Source organism: Lytechinus pictus, chromosome 5, assembly GCF_037042905.1.
Source record: "Lytechinus pictus isolate F3 Inbred chromosome 5, Lp3.0, whole genome shotgun sequence".
NCBI lineage: Eukaryota > Metazoa > Echinodermata > Echinoidea > Temnopleuroida > Toxopneustidae > Lytechinus > Lytechinus pictus.
The window spans coordinates 4,606,428-4,625,009 of NC_087249.1; the positions used below are offsets into that span (position 1 = coordinate 4,606,428).

At 34.7% G+C, this 18,582-nt stretch overlaps 1 protein-coding gene across 3 annotated transcripts in view; it reads right to left on the minus strand.

Moving 5' to 3' along the window:
• LOC129262537 (uncharacterized) overlaps positions 1–13,913 on the minus strand; it is a 32,104-nt gene extending 18,191 nt beyond the window's left edge. Inside the window, exons 1-9 of one of the 3 annotated variants that reach the window (XM_064099665.1) lie at positions 13,777–13,913; positions 12,988–13,084; positions 9,209–9,287; positions 7,544–7,630; positions 6,317–6,421; positions 5,823–5,884; positions 3,672–3,870; positions 2,517–2,650; positions 1,649–1,808 (exon numbers count right to left, since the gene is read on the minus strand). In XM_064099665.1, coding sequence (XP_063955735.1) covers positions 1,649–1,808; positions 2,517–2,650; positions 3,672–3,870; positions 5,823–5,884; positions 6,317–6,421; positions 7,544–7,630; positions 9,209–9,287; positions 12,988–13,034 — 873 coding nt within the window. In that variant the 5' untranslated portion in view covers positions 13,035–13,084; positions 13,777–13,913. Of the gene's footprint in view, positions 1–1,648; positions 1,809–2,516; positions 2,651–3,671; positions 3,871–5,822; positions 5,885–6,316; positions 6,422–7,543; positions 7,631–9,208; positions 9,288–12,987; positions 13,085–13,546 lie in introns of all 3 variants that reach the window. The other 2 variants (XM_064099663.1, XM_064099664.1) reach the window with 2 other exon arrangements.
• Positions 13,914–18,582: the final 4,669 nt, after the last annotated feature.

The window sequence follows — 18,582 nt, forward strand, 5'->3', positions numbered from 1 at the left end:
CCGGGGTATTTTGGGAGTTCATATGGCCGGGGGGGGGGGGGGCCTCCCAGGCCCCCCTTGAGATCTCGGCCGTTGACCGCGCGATTGCACTGAAAATTGGCACGCGGGTTGTCTGGGACATATTCTACAAAATAGTAATTTACATGTATATAGTATAGTAATTTATTTCATGCGAGTTGCTATTAATTGATTATGCTAATTTATGCGTAATTAGTATGCAAAATCATACTTTTTCCTCCAACTCCTTTAATAAAGCTCTAAATGTTCTAATTTTTGGTATAGAAACTCATTGTGGTGTTCTTAGCAAGTATATATGAACAAAATTGCGATATAAAATCATTTTCTTATGTATTATATTCTTTTTTTTGCAATTTCTTATGTATTTCTTTGTTTTTTTACCTTTTGTTTTTCTTGTTTTTCAATGAAATTTGTTGGGGACTCTTCTGAGATCATAAAAAGCATAAACTAAATACATTTACACCAGCAAAACTAAAAATAGTCATATATTTATGATTTTTGGTTGAAAACACAATTTGCATTGACTTTGTACACAAAATCATGTTTTTTAGCAATTTTTGATCTGACATGCACTTACATGTACATAATGTTGCGTAATTTCGGAACCACGTACCCGAGTGACGCAACATTGGTTTCAAAAGTTGCGCAAGACTTGAAAGTAAAAAGTCAGCAAGCGTCGTTGTCCAAAAATCTTGCGCTGCGAAAATATTGCGCGAACCGTTGAAGAGGCCCCCCCCCCCCCCCCCCCCGGCCTAGATAGGGTTAAAACAGCCTAATATTGATATTTTATTTCATTTTGAATATTATTAAGTTCTTCTTCTTTTGCATGCCTTACTTTACAAGGTGATTCACGGACCACAAGTCTTGCCTGATTTTGCAATCAATAGACCCACACACGTTCATACTTGGTACAAATGATCCTTGGGTAATACCACCTGTGTGTTCATGAGGATGATGGGGTCAAGGATCATTTGTACCAAGTATTAACACAATAGATGCAGAAATAAAGAAATGAGAGCAAGTTGAACAAAAGCTGTAACATTATTTAACAGACCAACAGGAAAAGTGTTTACTCAGTCTCTTCCGAACTTTGTTCATGAAAGACAAAAAGCATTACAATAAATAGTGACAACTTTTAACTTTCTTTGAGCCAAAGCATTAGAGTACATTTATTTATGCTACAACTAAAAATAGTTCAGCCACTATGCTTTGCAAAGCTGCTAAGTAATGGTGAGAGCTGGGAATCCCAGATAAGGAATTCTAAACTCATTGGCTTTCCATCTGCAATGGGATTGCAGCAATTTATTTCATTGGCCTGTAGTCCAGTTTAACTATAATAGACCATGGTCTAACTCTGTGCTAAAGTTATGGGAAAGTTGTGTTTACATCCAATATTTCTTTATGTTTATTTTTCTCTTTCCCCATGCATTGATAGTGAATGAAAGAATGCTTTTATCATTCTAAGACAATTATGAATGCAATGTGAGGTGGTAAATTGAACCCATACTATCTGAGATTGGTGTCACAATTGGCTTTCCATACATGTAGTTAAAAAGTAACTTCAGACCATAGTTTAAATTAAACCTGAGTTCAGCCATTGGATTAATCAAAATGACAAGAGCATATAAACCTTTGGGATATCATTACTGGTGTAAGAGAAGAGGCAAGATGCATCATGGGATAGGAAATCTTCATAAGGGTTTCTCTTCCTCTCTTTGATAATAGGAAGGTCATTAGATGTCAACTTGATGGTCAAAATCTGGATTAATACTGGAAGCACCTCCTTCAATCTGAAAAAAAGATAAAATGAATATAAGTAAAGCTTAGCTCAAGTAGTGAGCAATAATTTGAAGAGGGAGACTTCAAATCACGGTTAACCTTTATCAAACTATCACAAATATACATCTTCTATACAAGTTTTTTCACAATTTATATAAACTGAGTGCTGTGAAATAATACAATTTAGACGGAAATGACCTTATTTCAGCTCTTCCATGTAAGTGAAATATTTTGGTTCATCTTTATTTCATCAAAACATGGAGAGTTTCTTGTAGGAATCAAAAGATTTTTTAAATTATTATTTGATCATTTCTATCTAGGTTAGGCACCTTACTAAATGTCTGTGCTGCGTCCTGTTCTGGAGGCACTATGGTGTCTTTTCAGAGCAGATTTCCTGCATTCCACATTATTACTCCACTGCAATTCTGCAATGGAGTAACTAAGAGTTGCAAACAAACAAAACAACAAGGCCTATCATGTACCTGGATTATAATGTTACAGGCCGATAAATTCAAGATGGAAAATTGAGAAATCCTACTCGGTTACTTTTTCTTTCCCTTAGCTCTTCTCGGTTGATATAAGCCTTAAAAGTTCCCCACTATCCAATGAACATTTTTCATGTATTAATATAAAATTGTAAACATTTTCATCACATCATGTGAAATATGTGAAAAAATAGGCAAGACTAGAATGTATACATAAAACAGCAATCTACTTACTTGATTACATGAGGGACCAGTTTCTGCAGCAATATTGGAATTGCTCTATCTCGTAACCATTCTAGAATATGTAGACTTGGAAACAATTTACCACAAAGCGGTAAGAGTACACGCTGTACGTTGGTACTTTTTTCCTGAAAGAAAAAAAAATCCTAAGCATCAAACATTTTCATTCAATTTTTTTCTAGGCAATTTATGAGGTAAATTGGGACTTGATTTGAGGATAACATTATTGAACTGTCCAAAATTATCATTTTTTCCTACACTATGGCGTGTAGTCTAAAAGGCTAGCATTTTTTTTACTAGTGTTCTATACAATATAATTGTTTTCATTTTGTTAATGTTTTTTTTTTTTAACCTTAAAAGTCGAGAGACAAGTAAATACCTTTAGTTTCAAATTCCATTACTATACCAGTGTTGCCCCAAAACAGCACAATTCAACTAGTAAACAACAGGCCAAACGACATTGATATCGACATACAAGGGTTTTTCAATGTTTCCGACATGTTGACATGAACGCACCCAAATCGACATGACAAGTTAAAATAAAAAAGGGTCTAGCCTAAGTCATGAGTATTAAGCTTAGATGTTACAAGCGTTTATCCACATACATTGATGCAATTATAAGGTTTATTCAGCTTAGCAGTGCATTAAATCAATAAAGAATGCATGCAAGCGGCACAGCAGCAGAAATACGTCAGAGCCGGGTGACCAGGTATTTGCACAGCTCTAACGTTAGCAGCATTCACTCATCTATATTGATGCATTCACCATGTGCCATGCTTAATAATACGCTGCTCCTCGATATATTACTTTTTACAGAGACATGAGCAGCAGCAAACACATGTTTTTTTTGTCCAAGTTGTGACCCCTGTTATTACATGCTTTTTTCATTTCACTATTCAACTGTGCAAAACTCACATTCCTTTGTGTGGAGATCATAGCATGGACTGCTGCAGGAGTGGTGCTGAAGTTATCATTAGATTTTCATTCTTTTTTTATTGTCAATTTGAGAAGCTTGCGTTTGCAGCACATGTGTACCAGCATATAACAAATAAATAGCAATGATCACTATAAGTTGCAATGGGTGATTCTCAAATTGGCTCCGAGTGAGATTGTTCAAAGCTTTCGAGATTGGTTAATAAACACATTTACCTTCTTCAATTTTTCTTTAGATTTTTCTTCTATCTGGATTGATGTTCTCATACAGCAAAGAATGTTTTCACCATCACAGACTGGCTCACTACTTCTGGCAGAAGCACATAATATATGGGCATTATGAATGGTCACCTTTGACCCTATAGGAATACTGGGAAGGTGCGACTTCCCATCATACTGGTAGGTGAGATAAAGCCTGTAAAGAACATTTGTACACATCAAATAATCAAAGACAATTCAGTATTTGGCATAAAATACATGTATGTTCTGAAAATATATTACTTTATTTTATCATGTATTAGCACATTGAAAGAAGCTTGCTTCTGATACAAGCATAGCTATTCTTTGCAAGCCATGATTGCATTCTGTGTTTTTAAACTTAATTTTCATAAAGTCAGTTCTATCTGGCATATTCAAATTTATCTTTTCTTTTCTTTTTTTATTTGTAATATTAAATGCATGCTCTTTTGTCATTTAGATGTTTAAATGTTTTAAACTCTTTAAATATTACTATAGCTCCTGCAGATTGTATATGTTTAGTTTAATATATTTTATTATAAAACACATATAGAGAATTAAGTACTGTAGTATTAATTATCATGCGCTTAATAAATCTACCATTATTATCTTTACAATTTGCTACAATTATAATTCACATGCTTTGTGATATATTTAACTTTGTAATGTTATGTTACTTTGTTTAATGTGAACAGAAAAATCAATAAATACAAATACAATCACTTTTCATAAAATCCCTTTTCATAAAATGTTACAATAACTCAAACTTTGCTAAAGAAAAATATGAAACTGACATTGTATCCATAAGCCAATCAAAAGCAAGATTTCTATGGTATTCTAAACTATGACAAAGATACAATTCAGTTTTTAAGTAACCAAAGCAAGGTTTTGATATCAAACATTTCAAAATGGAATTTACCAAGAAATATTTTATTTACAAATTACAAATGCAAAAACATTTGTTGGTATTTCCAGAACTTGACTACAAAAAATGAAAAAGCAAAAATAATATTTAGTATTCAAAATTTTTTTTTTAATGAGAGTGGCTGATAGTTCTTCATACTCAATTAGTAATTATGTAGAAATATTGCTGACATAATTTGTGATCCATTCATATATTTAGTCTTCACACTTTTACTCTTGTTTAATGTTGCTCTGATATCATTGACATATGACCTCTTTTGTAAATATCTGCTCTATTCTGTATTTGTGTGATCGATTGGTTTGAGACCTTTTAAGAGTATAAATTCACCTATATCATCTACCGATATTATCCATTGTTTTACTCTCATTTATACTTAATGTCTCATATTCTGAATTCTGGTTTAACTTAAAGCAGATACCAACCAATGGCGCCATCTCGAGTCCTCAACTACTCCTAACTGGCCAGTTTCCTGACCCATAATGCTAGTGCAGTCTAGTAATATAGACCCACTTGAATGATAACATGCTAATTAACTACTCAATACATTTATACCACAATAATTATGTTACCAAGTAGCAAAACAATTACTTTTCCTCTCAAAACATTTTAGTTTCTCTATACAAATACAATTATCTAAGTCAATTTATTCTCCGTAGTATTAGTAGATATTTGAAAATTTTTATTTAAGACTATGTATTTATAACACACAGTCAATGAGAGACCACACACAGTTCACTCCCCCTTTAAACCATGGTCTAAGGCTTGACTAAAATGATGGTAAGCTACTTAAATGTCAAGATTATGTTTATGCTTCTTGTTTTTACTAGGATCCTTCCTTGTTTTGATGCTGTTTATCGTTTCAAGACAATATTTGATAATTTAAATGCAAATGTAATGATAAGTTGATCATCTAATCATAGAGATTCAAGTCACAACTGGCTATCCATAGTCAAACCCCAAGTTAAACCAGAGTTAAGAATACAGGCCTTTAGATTGTAATGTACTGAACTGTATTCTTTATATTTTCTGTCAAATAAATAATAATTATGATAATAATAAATCAGTGTTTATGAAATGCAGCTGAAATTTCTTAGCAACAGATAGCTCTCATACCACGCAAAGAAATAAATGTGGTTATGATGCATTTTTCTTCACATATGAAAATTGAATGTTTTATTCATGTATGAGTGATAATAATCACATACCTGGCATTAGAACTGAGTTCATAAATCCCTAGTGTTTGGTCAATACATCTGGTGATTGTTCCCTGTACGAAAGAAAGAAACTTTATTTTCCCTTTGTCATAAACTCAGGCTGATATTTGTATTTTGTTACTTAACAAAATGACTGTTCATTTATTAACGTCAGAACGGCGTCAGTATTCATGGCGAGTTGATATAGTATTTGCCGACGCCAGACTTTCTGAAAAGCTTGAAAACGCCTGTAACCGAGACATCTTTGGGGAAACCACCAAGGACTTCTTTGGCCAAGCCTGTCATGCCAAGAAAAAGTGAAATAATGACTTTACCATAAGGCAAATCCAAGTAGCTATTCTTGTTCTCACTGGATGATTTATAGGCCTATCCAAAAAGTGTCAAATTTGCCATGAAAACACATAATAATCTGCCTTTAATCAAACTATCACTCCAAGAGAAAAGAATTATAATCTCAAAGAATTATAATTCCTTTGTTAACTTACCTCAAGAGTAGAAATGTCTGTTTCCATGGTAATTTCATCTTTTCTGTAGGGAATGATTTTTGAGGAAGCAGAAAGAAGCAAAATCTTTCTTGGTCTGTCTGTTCCCTGAAAAAAAAAAAAAAAATCCAAAGGATATCAAATCACTCATTATTTTAAATATGAACAATGTCAATTTATAGGGCTTACAATGTGGTTTGACCTCATTTTGAAAGTGTGTCATCACTATTATTGTAACTCAATATGATTCAATCAGTAGCTTCATAATCAAATTTACAAAGAATTAAATAATTTTCAATTTTTCATATGATAAAAGTAGTGAGTATTGTGACATCATGGACTCTCTCATTTGCATACCACCTATGTGCATATAATTCATTGTGAAAAAAAAAACCATTGAAATGTCATAACTTTCTTATTTCGCTTCCGATTTTAACAAATATTTTAGTGATTTATACAAGTATTTGATATTTGTAATTATTTAAGTAATATTGTTGGGTAGACTTCTGACTGTCACCTAAATGCTATTTTAGAATTTCACAACATATATAATAACATGTACGGTTAAAAACAATATCAATTTCAGGGGCTTGTGCCATCACACTGGTTTATCGCGTCATGTCGGGCAATCACGTAACCCGACCATTTGAGAAAAGGGCCCCCTAAATTCCCAAAATGAGAATTTTGCTATACTTTTCGGAAAACATTGGGTAAACTGTACCTGACCTTTTGGGAATTTAATGGGCCCTTTTCATGAATGGTCGGGTTTTGTGATTGCCAGAACCGAAGAGACAAACATATATGATGACACAAGCCCAATATAAGTGTCAATCAAATGATTTTTTTAAACTCAAACTCATTCTTTCTTCACCGCTCATTGACGTCATTTACAACTCATACTTATTCCATCTTTCCTTCAAATGTCAGCAACCATACCGTCATTTCATATCTATCTAATCCAACCAAGGGGTGGGGGACCGGGGCGGTGAACTGCCACACACCATTTGACAAGTCTTTTTCTTTCAAGTCTGGCAATTTTTGGGGTACCAATCTTAAGAAAATCAAAGGGGTAATGCTATACAGAAAACCTGTATTATCTTGGACATTTGTGTATAAATTTATGGACAAATTGAACATCTGTGCAAAGTTTTGTGAAGGTCTGGCTTTTTGAAGTGGGGGGGGGGGGTTAATCCTTATATCTGTAACAAATAGTAACCTTAAAACACATACCTTTGTAATAGTGGTTTGAGTGACATTATCAATGTCATAGAATGATGTGACATGAATATCATTGTAGAATTTTGATGCATCATCTCCCTGTAGTGAAAAAAATGATGATATTATGATATCACAATGGTAAAGCTCAGGGCCTTATAAGCATGACACAAGAGAACCTAAAAGGGTGAAATATCTCCATCTTCATGATTTTGCTCCAGATGTCTGATTTTCAATAAATAATAAAAATAGTGGCTGGCTCTACTTTTGGGGAACATGAAATATATTGCCATAAAAAGAACCATACTGCCATCATCTAAAAACCTGGGAGACTAGATTATTTTGTGGGTAACCCCCCCCCCCCCCTGGCCAGTCAATATCATCCAATTACTTCAGCCAAACCTGCATTCATCCAACTAGCATGTATATGATAAAAAAAACATAGTAATATCTGAATTGAGTTTAATACAAGTCAGTGTATGACACAAGAAAATGTTGTTTTTATATCATGAAATTGTACCCTTTTTTGTAAGCTTTCACTTTCAAGGCTGCAAGCTTCATCAGACCTTCACCTAAGGGGATGTAGTGATATAGTAAAAATAAAAAAACCTTTGGGTTGATAGTGTTTTACTTCTACCTATACAGTAATCTATTTTTGTCTTGTATTATCTTGTCTTGTTGTGTCTTGATTTGTCTTGCTTTGTTTTCAGTACTGTCACCATATGAAAACCATGTGTACTTTAATAGCCAACTTTATCAAGATATGTGGAAAATTCCTGACTCCATGAGCATGCAAGGGTCTATTTAATTTGTGAGAAAAGAAGCAATATTTATGGTTGTCTCTCTTAATATGAAGGTTGACGCTGAAGTTCAAAGCTGTTCCATCTTCCCAAACTAAGTGTTATATCAATACATTTCATTGTGGATGAAGTATAAACATTCAAACTTTTAGGCAAGAAGTTCATTTTAAAATTCAAAATCATCATCATCATTCAATGTTAAAACCTGTGCTGATGTACTTAATTTATTTAACAAAACAGGAGATATTAACATTTGTTTTGGCAAGAATTTAATGAATACTGTTTTTTATACAGAGCTAAAGCATTTTGGGGCCCTAACATATGAATATAAAATAAATACATAAATAGGGTAGTTTTTTTAATTGGAAATTATTCACAATTTGAAAAGAAATTGTAAAATGACCATGAATACTAAAAAAAAAGTACATAATTAATAAAAATGCATATAGCATCAGGCCGTGTCAGACCAAAAGACGTTAAAAGATGGGAGTTGCTGCTACCCTGTTTGGCGTTCAACGATTAAAGGGATAGAGCCTCGTCGATCTGGCGCTGCTCAGCGGCTGCCGGGCCCACGATCAATTGGGCAAAGCAAATTTCGGAGTATTTCATTTCATGTCTATTCGAACAATAAATTATGGATTTTCATTTTCATTTACTTGCATGTAAGATAAAATAGCGCTGTCGATTTAACACCTTGTTCACAGCTAGGCATAAGTGCTGCAACCAAAATATCGAATCCTGGACTTATAAGAATACTTTTTGAATCACTCTTCCCTCAGGCTTGCATGATTGATCAGATATTTACCAAATGACCAGACTCCTAAAATAAAAAGCAACTTCACAGAACTAAGCTGACACCCTACACCCCTTTCATACTCACCCTCGCAAGGAGAAATAGTTTTGAATCCGGGCCAGATCCTGTCTGGATCTCTGTCAGGAAAAGTGTATTGCTATGGATCCTGCAATGTGCAAAGAAAATCAAAATATCAATATCAGAATGGATCTGAGGAAAATTGAAAATCAGCTTTCTCTTTTTCATTCACCTGATAATTTCCCTAATAACTGGGTTTGGAAAATAAAGACTAGTATTTGGCAAGAGCTACCACTATTCAGACTTTTGTTATCTAATACTTCAGGGGATGTTTCAAAGAGATGAAAGTCTGACTAAAATCACACTTAAATTCCAAGTTGTGTGTGGTATACACGTACAATGTATAAAGCATGCTCTTGAGTTTAATATTACATGGCTCAGAGATATTCCAAGAGTTATGGGCTATTGCACAAATCGCAGATAAGTGTAATATTGCACAAATCGCAGATAAGTGTAATATTGCACAAATTAAAGATGAGTGCAATATTTCCCTAACGTATGGAAAATTTCTCGTATTCTATGATAAAGCCCATTAATATAATCATATATATAACCTCCAAAAAGTGATTGAATAAATCACATAAATGTCACTTTTTAGTAATAATAGGGATTCCACTTCATAAAATCATTTGGATCATAGAATGAGACAAAAAGTTAAAACTAGAACATCAATGATGTGGAGCTCATCCGGCATCTCGCAATGAAATTTAACACAATTTTAATTTCAGCCCATTTGACACTGTAGTGAATTATATTGGTGAAATAAATTGAGGATATAGAATTGAAATTGATGAAGAAATGACATAGAGGCATTTTTTGTGATCTATGAATAAATTTCATATAAATTAAGCATGAATAATTTTCTCGTCAAAATTTCTGAACTCTGTGTAGAACCTTGGTGAACCTCATGTAGCTCTCAGATGGAACAAAAATAATCAAATTCAATCAACAAATAAATAAGTATTTTTTGTGAGTTCTGAAAATATATGAATAAATTAGCATATTTAATGAGTTTCAAAATTCTGTGTTGAAATTTTGTATCACCACCTCGAGCTATCATATAAAGCAAACAAAATTGAAATTGATCAACAAATGAAGAAGAAAAAACATTTTTTTGTGATAAATTTGGCATAAATTAGCATAAATAATTTTCTAGACAAAATTTCAAAATTTTGTGTACACGTTTGGTGAACCTCATGCAGCTCTACCAGATTGAAGAAAAAAAAATCAAAATCGGTCAACAAATAAAGAAGAGGCATTTTATGTGATTTATGAATAAATTTCACATAAATTAGCATAAATAATTTTCTACTAATAAATTTCAAAATTCTGTGTAGAAGTTTGGTGAACCTCATGAAGTTTTACCAGATGGAAGAAAAAAAATCAAAATCGGTCAACAATTGAAAGAGAAGCATTTTATGTGAATTTTTAAAAATATGCATAAATTAGCATATTTAATGAGTTTCAAAATTCTGTGTAGATGTTTTGAATCCCCCACCTTATGCTCTCATATAAAGCAAACAAAACTGAAATCAGACTTGAAATGACGAAGAAGAAGCATTTTGAAATTCAGTCAACATATAAAGAAGAGGCATTTTCTGTGATGTATGAATTTTGCATAAATTAGCATAAATAATTTTCTTCTCCATATGTAAACATTCTGTGTAGAAGTTTGGTAAACCTCATGAAGCTCTACCAGATGCAAGATAAAAAATCAAAATCGGTCAACAAATAAAGAAGAAGAAGCATTTTATGTGAATTTTAAAAAATATGCATAAATTAATTTCGCATAAATTAGCATAAAAATTGTTCTAGTCAAAATTTCAAAATTCTGTGTAGAGAAGTTTGGTGAACCTCATGATGCTCTACCAGATGGAAGCAAAAAATTCAAAATCGGTCCACAAATAAAGAAAAAGCATTTTTTGTGAATTTTCAAAAATGTGCATAAATTAGCATATTTAATGAATTTCAAAATTCTGTGTAGAAGTTTTGAATCCCCCACCTAGTGCTATCATATAAAGCAAACAGATTGAAATCGGACTTGAAATGGCGAAGAAGCATTTTGAATTTGTAGACGGACGACAGACGCCAGACGGACTACACGCCACGGCATAAGCTCATCTGGCCCTTCTGGCCGGATGAGCTAATAAAATAGCTCTTTATGAGGTAAGTTACTTATCATTGTGCCTTGCATTGCATTGCGTACAGTGCACACTGTCGACTTCACCCTCACTGATCAGTGTTAATAATAGGTGACATATGTAAGGACACTGCCAGGTACCAGCATAACTGCACTTTACTCCCCTAAATCAGTTAAATTGGCAACTACTGTAAGTCTTTATTCAAACAAATATCTATTCATTTATTTATTTTTTCATGCATGTTCACAATTTACAATGTAAAAGAATACACAGATAATATATAAATATATATATATGAAACACAAGTAAATAATGAACATACAAAGGTGTTGCAACATAAGCTAAAAGCTTGATTGGTTGAAGCACCTTTAAACTGGTTTTGCATCCAAGAAAACAAAAATAAAAATGTAAAAATAAGGAAGAGAGGAAAGAAAGAGAAGAATGTAAAAGTGATAGACTGCCGAGATATAACAATTAAGTTTCAAATTGTTATGAATATATGGTATAGTACTTCAACAGAGTTAAATTCTTAATCTTCAGTTACCAAGAAAAGAAAGAAAGAAAACAAAACTACTTATATGTATACGTTACTAGCACTTTACAGATTCTGTAATTTTGAAAGGAGATTGTGCTTTACAACCAATTTAAAAGAATGTGAGGTTTTCAAATTTCAAATATTATGTGGAAGAGAATTCCAAACATCTGAACCACGGTGTCTGATTGATTTATGAGCTAATGCGGTGTGGGGATTAACCAAATGTATGTTCGATGACTGTCTCGTGCTATATGAATGGACAGTGCTGTTAGGCTGAAACATTGAAGAAAATGAGTCAGGCAGCATATTGGCATTAAAACGAAACATAAATAAGGCAGTTTGCAAAAAATTTATATCTTCTACCTTCAAGCACTTCAGCTTTACAAATAAGGGATTTGTATGGTCTCTGTAACCAGACCCAGTACATATGCGAACTGCTTTCTTTTGCAGGAGAAATATATTGGTAGTTGACACTTTAGATGTAGCCCAAAGAACATTGCAATATGAAATATGTGGCAGTACAAGAGTATTGTATATCATCAATAATATCCTATCATTAACAAATGTTTTTACCCTATATAATACACCAATATTTCTAGAAATTTTGGTAACAATATGAGTGACATGATCAATCCAGTCTAGATTCTGATTAACATACACGCCTAGAAACTGTGTACACTGCCTTTGTTCTATTTCAACTCCATCTACTTTAATGCTTATTTGTTTGTTACCAGTAGATTTCCTCCCCTGAAAATGAACAAAATTTGTTTTTCCTAAATTCAGGGATAACAGGTTACTCCTGAACCATAATGTCAGCTTCGGAAGTTCTGAATTCAGTTTGTGCTCTAGAACATTTACATCACGATGTGAAATGAAAACATTAGTATCATCTGCAAATAAAGTGTAATGCAAAGCAGCTGAAACATCACAAATATCATTAATGTAAATGAGAAATAGTAGCGGGCCTAGAATAGACCCCTGTGGGACACCACATGTTAAAGAAGAAACATCTGAATGAATTTTTCCTTAGTTAATACTATTAACTATTAGTTAATACTTTCATTTCTTAAAGGTATACCTGTAAAAGGGAATAATATAATGATGCTCCTTACTTGAGCAGAGGACTTTTGGCAGTCACACAGCCCCCTTTCAAATCCATCTGTATGTCCAGTTCTATGGCAACATCAAAACACACAGGCACAGTTGAATCTGGTCAAAAAGGAACGTTTGAGAATAGATTAACTCTGCGTCTCTACCATTTTAATAGAAATGCACTTTAAAATGGAATAACATGTAGGGTGATTCTATACGTGTCGTACGGGACATTTAGAGAACATTTGACAGTTTTTGGACAAGAAAATCAAAAATATTCCAGTAACTAAAAGTGATTATCAAGTACTACCAGAGTGTTAGGAAAACCAATACTTAACATGACTTGAATTCACATCCTGTATAATAGTAATTTAGTATACAGATTTAAAATAGTAATTGTGTCATACGGACGCAGAAAAGGTGGCTTTTTTAGAAACCTCAAGTTTGTACTCTAAAGTCTGTGAGTTGGACAGATCATTTTCATAGAAACTGAACTCAAATTTGGACTTAGAGTCGGAGAGAGAAGGCAAAAAAGTTCGAAGTCGGATAGGCCTAGGCCTAGGCCCTAGCCGTGAATACCTGGCCCACACATGGAATTGAAGACGTGGGACTAGGCCCACAAATACAGAGTTTTAAGAAGTCAGTAATTCGCTTGGCCTTTTTTTTTCAGATGAAAACGGCATTTCCACTAACACTGTAAAAACAGTCACTTCTTGATCCGGCTCAAGTCTGTATTGAAGTCATTCAACATTAAAGATAAGTTAAAGGAACTAGGCCTAACTAAAGTTACATGAATCTCTTGATCATACCACTCCTCTTTAACTTAGCTCTGCCTTAGCTCTGGGCCTGGGCTGTCTGCAATCTGGCCGATCCGGACGCGACGTACGTCTGACTCTATCGCGTGCTCGGAATCGACTTCAAATTCACCGCGGACAAAACTTAGTCTGCTATGCAGTCTCTGAATGGCTCGTGAGGTGGGATCTGCTGGTTTCAGTGGCGTAACAGGCGGGGCGGCAGGGGGGTAGTCTGCTGGGCAAACCCTTCGCTCGAGTTAAGGGTCTGAATGTGCAGCCTACTCATGCCTTGTGTACTGAAGGCTCTCTCGCAAGTTTTGTATGTGCTAGTCTTTGCGTGGAGGCACACTTATTGATCAAAGTTCCAATCAGGGTCTGTGCCTGCAGACTAGCAGGGGGGGGCAAGTTGCCCCCCTGGCGGATTTCACCGGGAAGATAAAAGAAAAACGGGGGAAAAAAAGGAGGGAGAAAGAAAGGAAAAGGGGAAGGAAAGGGGAAAAGGAAAGGAGGAAAGGAAAGGGAAAGGGAAAAGGGAAAAGAAACGAAGAAAACTTTTTTTTAAGAAAAGGAAGGAAAGCGGGAAAATGTACGAAAGACGAACATTTGAGAAGGAACAAATTATTCCAAAAATAGGCCTATGTAATGCAATAGCACGGTGGGAAATAAATTAAAAGATGACAAAATGGCAAACAATAGCGGGAAACGAAGGTAGAATGTAATTAGTCAAAAGCAAATTTTTGGAAAACAAAGAAAAGGGACAAGAAAAAAAATAACACGACCGGGCTGCCGATGATTGAAATTAAAGAGCGGGAAGAAAGATGGACTGCATACAACATAGTGCTATAAGCTTGCTAAATGTTATGCAAATAAGCTACCGGGGCTTTGCCCCAGACCCCACGCAGTAGGGGCTCTTCATTTATAACCTTCAAATGGCTCTATAACGCCCCCGTTCACTATCACGTTCAATCACTGCACAGGCGGGGGGGGGGGTCTCGGTTCCACACCCAAGAGGAAATAAAAGAAATTATAGGAGACAACGTATAATGAAATGAATGGAAACAATGAAATGTGTTATTTGCTGATTATAATGGAAAAATCTATCACATACTAGTAATTAGAATGTAATTTCAATAGACAATTTTTTTCCAGCTCGCTTTGCACGCTGGCGACTTTTTATAATAATAATAACGCAGTTCTTTTATAGCACATATCACATTATGTCATAACGTCCCTAAGCGCTTCCAAAGGACTTGGATATTATTACCCTGGCTTTAGCCCCGCAGCCAGGTACCCATTCACCTCACCTGGGTTGAGTGCAGCACAATGTGAATGAATTTCTTGCTGAAGGAAATTACGCCATGGCTGGGATTCGAACCCACGACCCTCTGTTTCAAAGTCAGACGACTAATCCACTGGGCCACAACGTTCCACATTTTTACAGATTTTTCCCACATTACTATGTTTTGCCCCTCAAAATATTTGGTTCATTACGCAACTGGGTTGAATAAATGTGTTGTGTAAAAGCTATATCCTGTACATGCCCGCGATTTGATTAAAATAGCGGCAATCTGCGAGGTTTAAATGGCTTTGATATCAAGAAATTCCGGGGGCTCCGCCCCGCACAGCACATCGTATGGAAGGGTTGGGCCATGGCCCCAAAAAGTTCTACAAACAAGAACAAAAAAAGGAGGAAAGAAAAGCAAAGGAAAAGTGTAGAATATGATTTTATTTACTGAATATAATATTAAAAAAAAGCTCAAAGTTATATGCCTTGCCCCTTGTCATAATTTACTTACCCAGTTGCCAATTTGAAATCTACATAGTATTATAGTGATCTCAATTTTAAAGCAGCTAGAACTTTCTTATTGCTTGTCCGATTTCTTTCAAACTTTTACCATTCTGTTTGATTTATTTTTCTCCTCCCCAACACAACATTTTATGGCCAATGCTGGATTCCCCTTTTAAGGGATGCATTTTCAGAAAATGGAAAATACGTGTTTAGGGAGCTTTTCAAAACCCCATGGTCGCGCATGGTATCCACTTGTCAAAAAAAGTGCCCCCCCCCCCCGGGAAAGCGGGGTTGCTGGGGGTGCTGAAGCACCCCAAGCCTTCCCCCAGGCGGGGCTGCTGCTTGTATTATTTTCCATAGGCAGCACCCCTTGGAATTCTGGTAGGTGTGTGTCACAAAGGAGAAATGTATGGAAAATTGCCAATATCTTGTGTTGAAAACCATTATTTTTTAGCTTGTCATTTTTTTCAGTTTGCACCAAATAACGACCTTCATTTTGCAATTAAACTTTTTTTTTTTGCTTGTCAAATTTACATAGGTGGATCCAGGGGGCCCGGCCCCCCTATTAGCGCAGCACAAAAAACGGGAAAAAGGGGGAAAGGAAGAAAGAAAAAAAAAGAGGAGGAAGACGAGTGAATAAAATAAGGTGAGGGGAAGACTTGGAATATAAAATTTTAAAAAATCTTTCAGGTCTTTTCGCTCTCGCTAGCGCATTGCATGTTTGATGAGATAAGATTCTTGCTAGACAATAGGCTGATATGTAGCTTAAAATATCAAGTTTTGAAGCCAATATACAAAACACATTGGCATGATCCAGCTTTCATTATTTTGTTTGATTTTCAAAGAGCTCTGTAAAATGTTCGTTTTATTTTCTCAGTATCAACATTCAGTTCAGCTCGCGCTGTGCGCTCGCAGTATTTGATAATAATGTCAAGTACCTGTTCTCTTCGTGTATTCCATAAAGTTCTCAAAATATCCAGGTTTGATTGTCAAAACCTAACAGCCAGCGCTGCGCGCTCGCATTTCAATTGTTGAAAATGGTGAGTAATGTTGACCTCTATACTTATCTCTATAATAATGAGTAATTTTTTAACTAAAATCCCCTTTTCATGATACATCGCAATTTGCGCTCGCATTAATTGTTAACAATATATTAACCCATGCATCCTATTCATAATTACAAAAGTGCTTAAAATGTCCAGTTTTCAGGACTTGATATCAACAAATTTCGAGCTGTTATTAGGCTTATTAAATTAATAGATAAAATAACATTTTCATGAATTCCTAATAATTAAATCGTCCTTTTTTCAGAATGAAATATCTCGCGCTTAATTAGGAAGAGAAATATAAAGATATCGTCATCATTTTCATATGATGACAAAATGTCCCGGTCCTAAATCAAAATAATAATAAAAATATCAGCTTACGCTTCGCGCTCGCATCATCGATTTATAATATCCACTTCACAATTTCCTACACAGTTCTTGAATTACTGCTTAAATTGACCCCTTTCAGATCGGAATATCAAAGCTTTGACAATTAAACCGGAGAAATTATGTATTTCAGAACTGTTTTAATTAAATTTAAAAAAAATTAAATTAGTATTTTCAGCTCGCGCTTCGCGCTCGCATGATTGATTTTCATGACAAAAAATAATTAGAATGCCCAGATACTAGGTATAAATCTAAAACACACGCCACGCATATTTATTCAGATATACGCAGCTTGTTCTCTATTTTAAAACATGCTTAAATTAACCAGTTTCAGATTAGAATATTTAAAAAAATCTGCTCGCGCTTCACGCTCACATTATTAATATATGATACTCAATTACCAATCCTTCATGATTTACAAAACATGAATAGAGTGACCCGATTTTTGGTCTGAATCTCATTTTTTCCGCTGGCGGATCGCGCTCACATTGTTTAGTTATACACCTATCCTGTTCATGATTACAAACTGTGCTTAGAATGTCCACATTTTGGTCGATCGGAATGTCAAAATTGTTCAGCTCGCGCTCGCTTTATTTCATTGTTGAAATAATGTATCGTCTCCATGGCTACCTACAAACAGTCCTAAAACCGGTCCCTTTTTCGATAAGTTACATACGCATCTTGTTCAGGATCACAAACATTGCCCAGAATGTTCAATTTTCAGGACAAAATGCATGAAATAAAAAAAAATAGCTCGCGCTCGCACTATTTAAATAGGGCTTATCAAATTATTATAATGTATGTTGTTTTATAAGAATATAGCTAAGAAAAGTGACTGTTAAAAAAATGAACTTTGAGCGGCCGATCGGGGAAAATATGTGTGAATTTAGGCCTCCTTCAGCACCCCCCAGCCCAAAAAAGTCGTCCCCAGGGCCCTGTGCAAACGATATTCAGATCAAGCATGGCTTCCCTGACACTTATTTATTAAATATGTTTGATTTTTAATCGATATTACTTACCGTATTAGAAAATTAGCTTTCCGACTTGTTACTTTATTGCTGGAATTTGTGGTCTTTAATATAATCCTTTTTTGTGCTCCGGGTGAAAAAGGGGGTTCAGGGGTTGCCACTCTCGTTCAAAACAACAATTGTGGTGTTATTATGCACGTCATTATATCTTCAATAATTACATTCTTATTACCTTAAAATTGAGTTTAATTGCAGTATCTATCATTCCTAATTAAAGCTTGCACTTCAAGCCGCTCATTCCCATATGTTAAGCAATGCACTAAATTGGAGGGGTTATTCTTGGTGGGAATTACAAGATAAACAAATTTCCTTTCTCTCAAATATTCACGTTTTATATTTATTTAATATCTATTTTTTCAGGTTTTCTTTATAAAAAGTAGGGTAGACCCATCCAAGCCAGAGGCCTGCTTTACAAGGGGGCCTAGCTTCCTTGAGAGTTTGGATTCCCTTGAGATGTTTGGCATATAGATCACCCCTTGTAGTCGGGTAGATATGATCAAAATTATTGCACGACCGTCAAGTTGGGTATATATGCAATTTTTTGCTGAAAGTTGTAATATAGGGTGTCTAC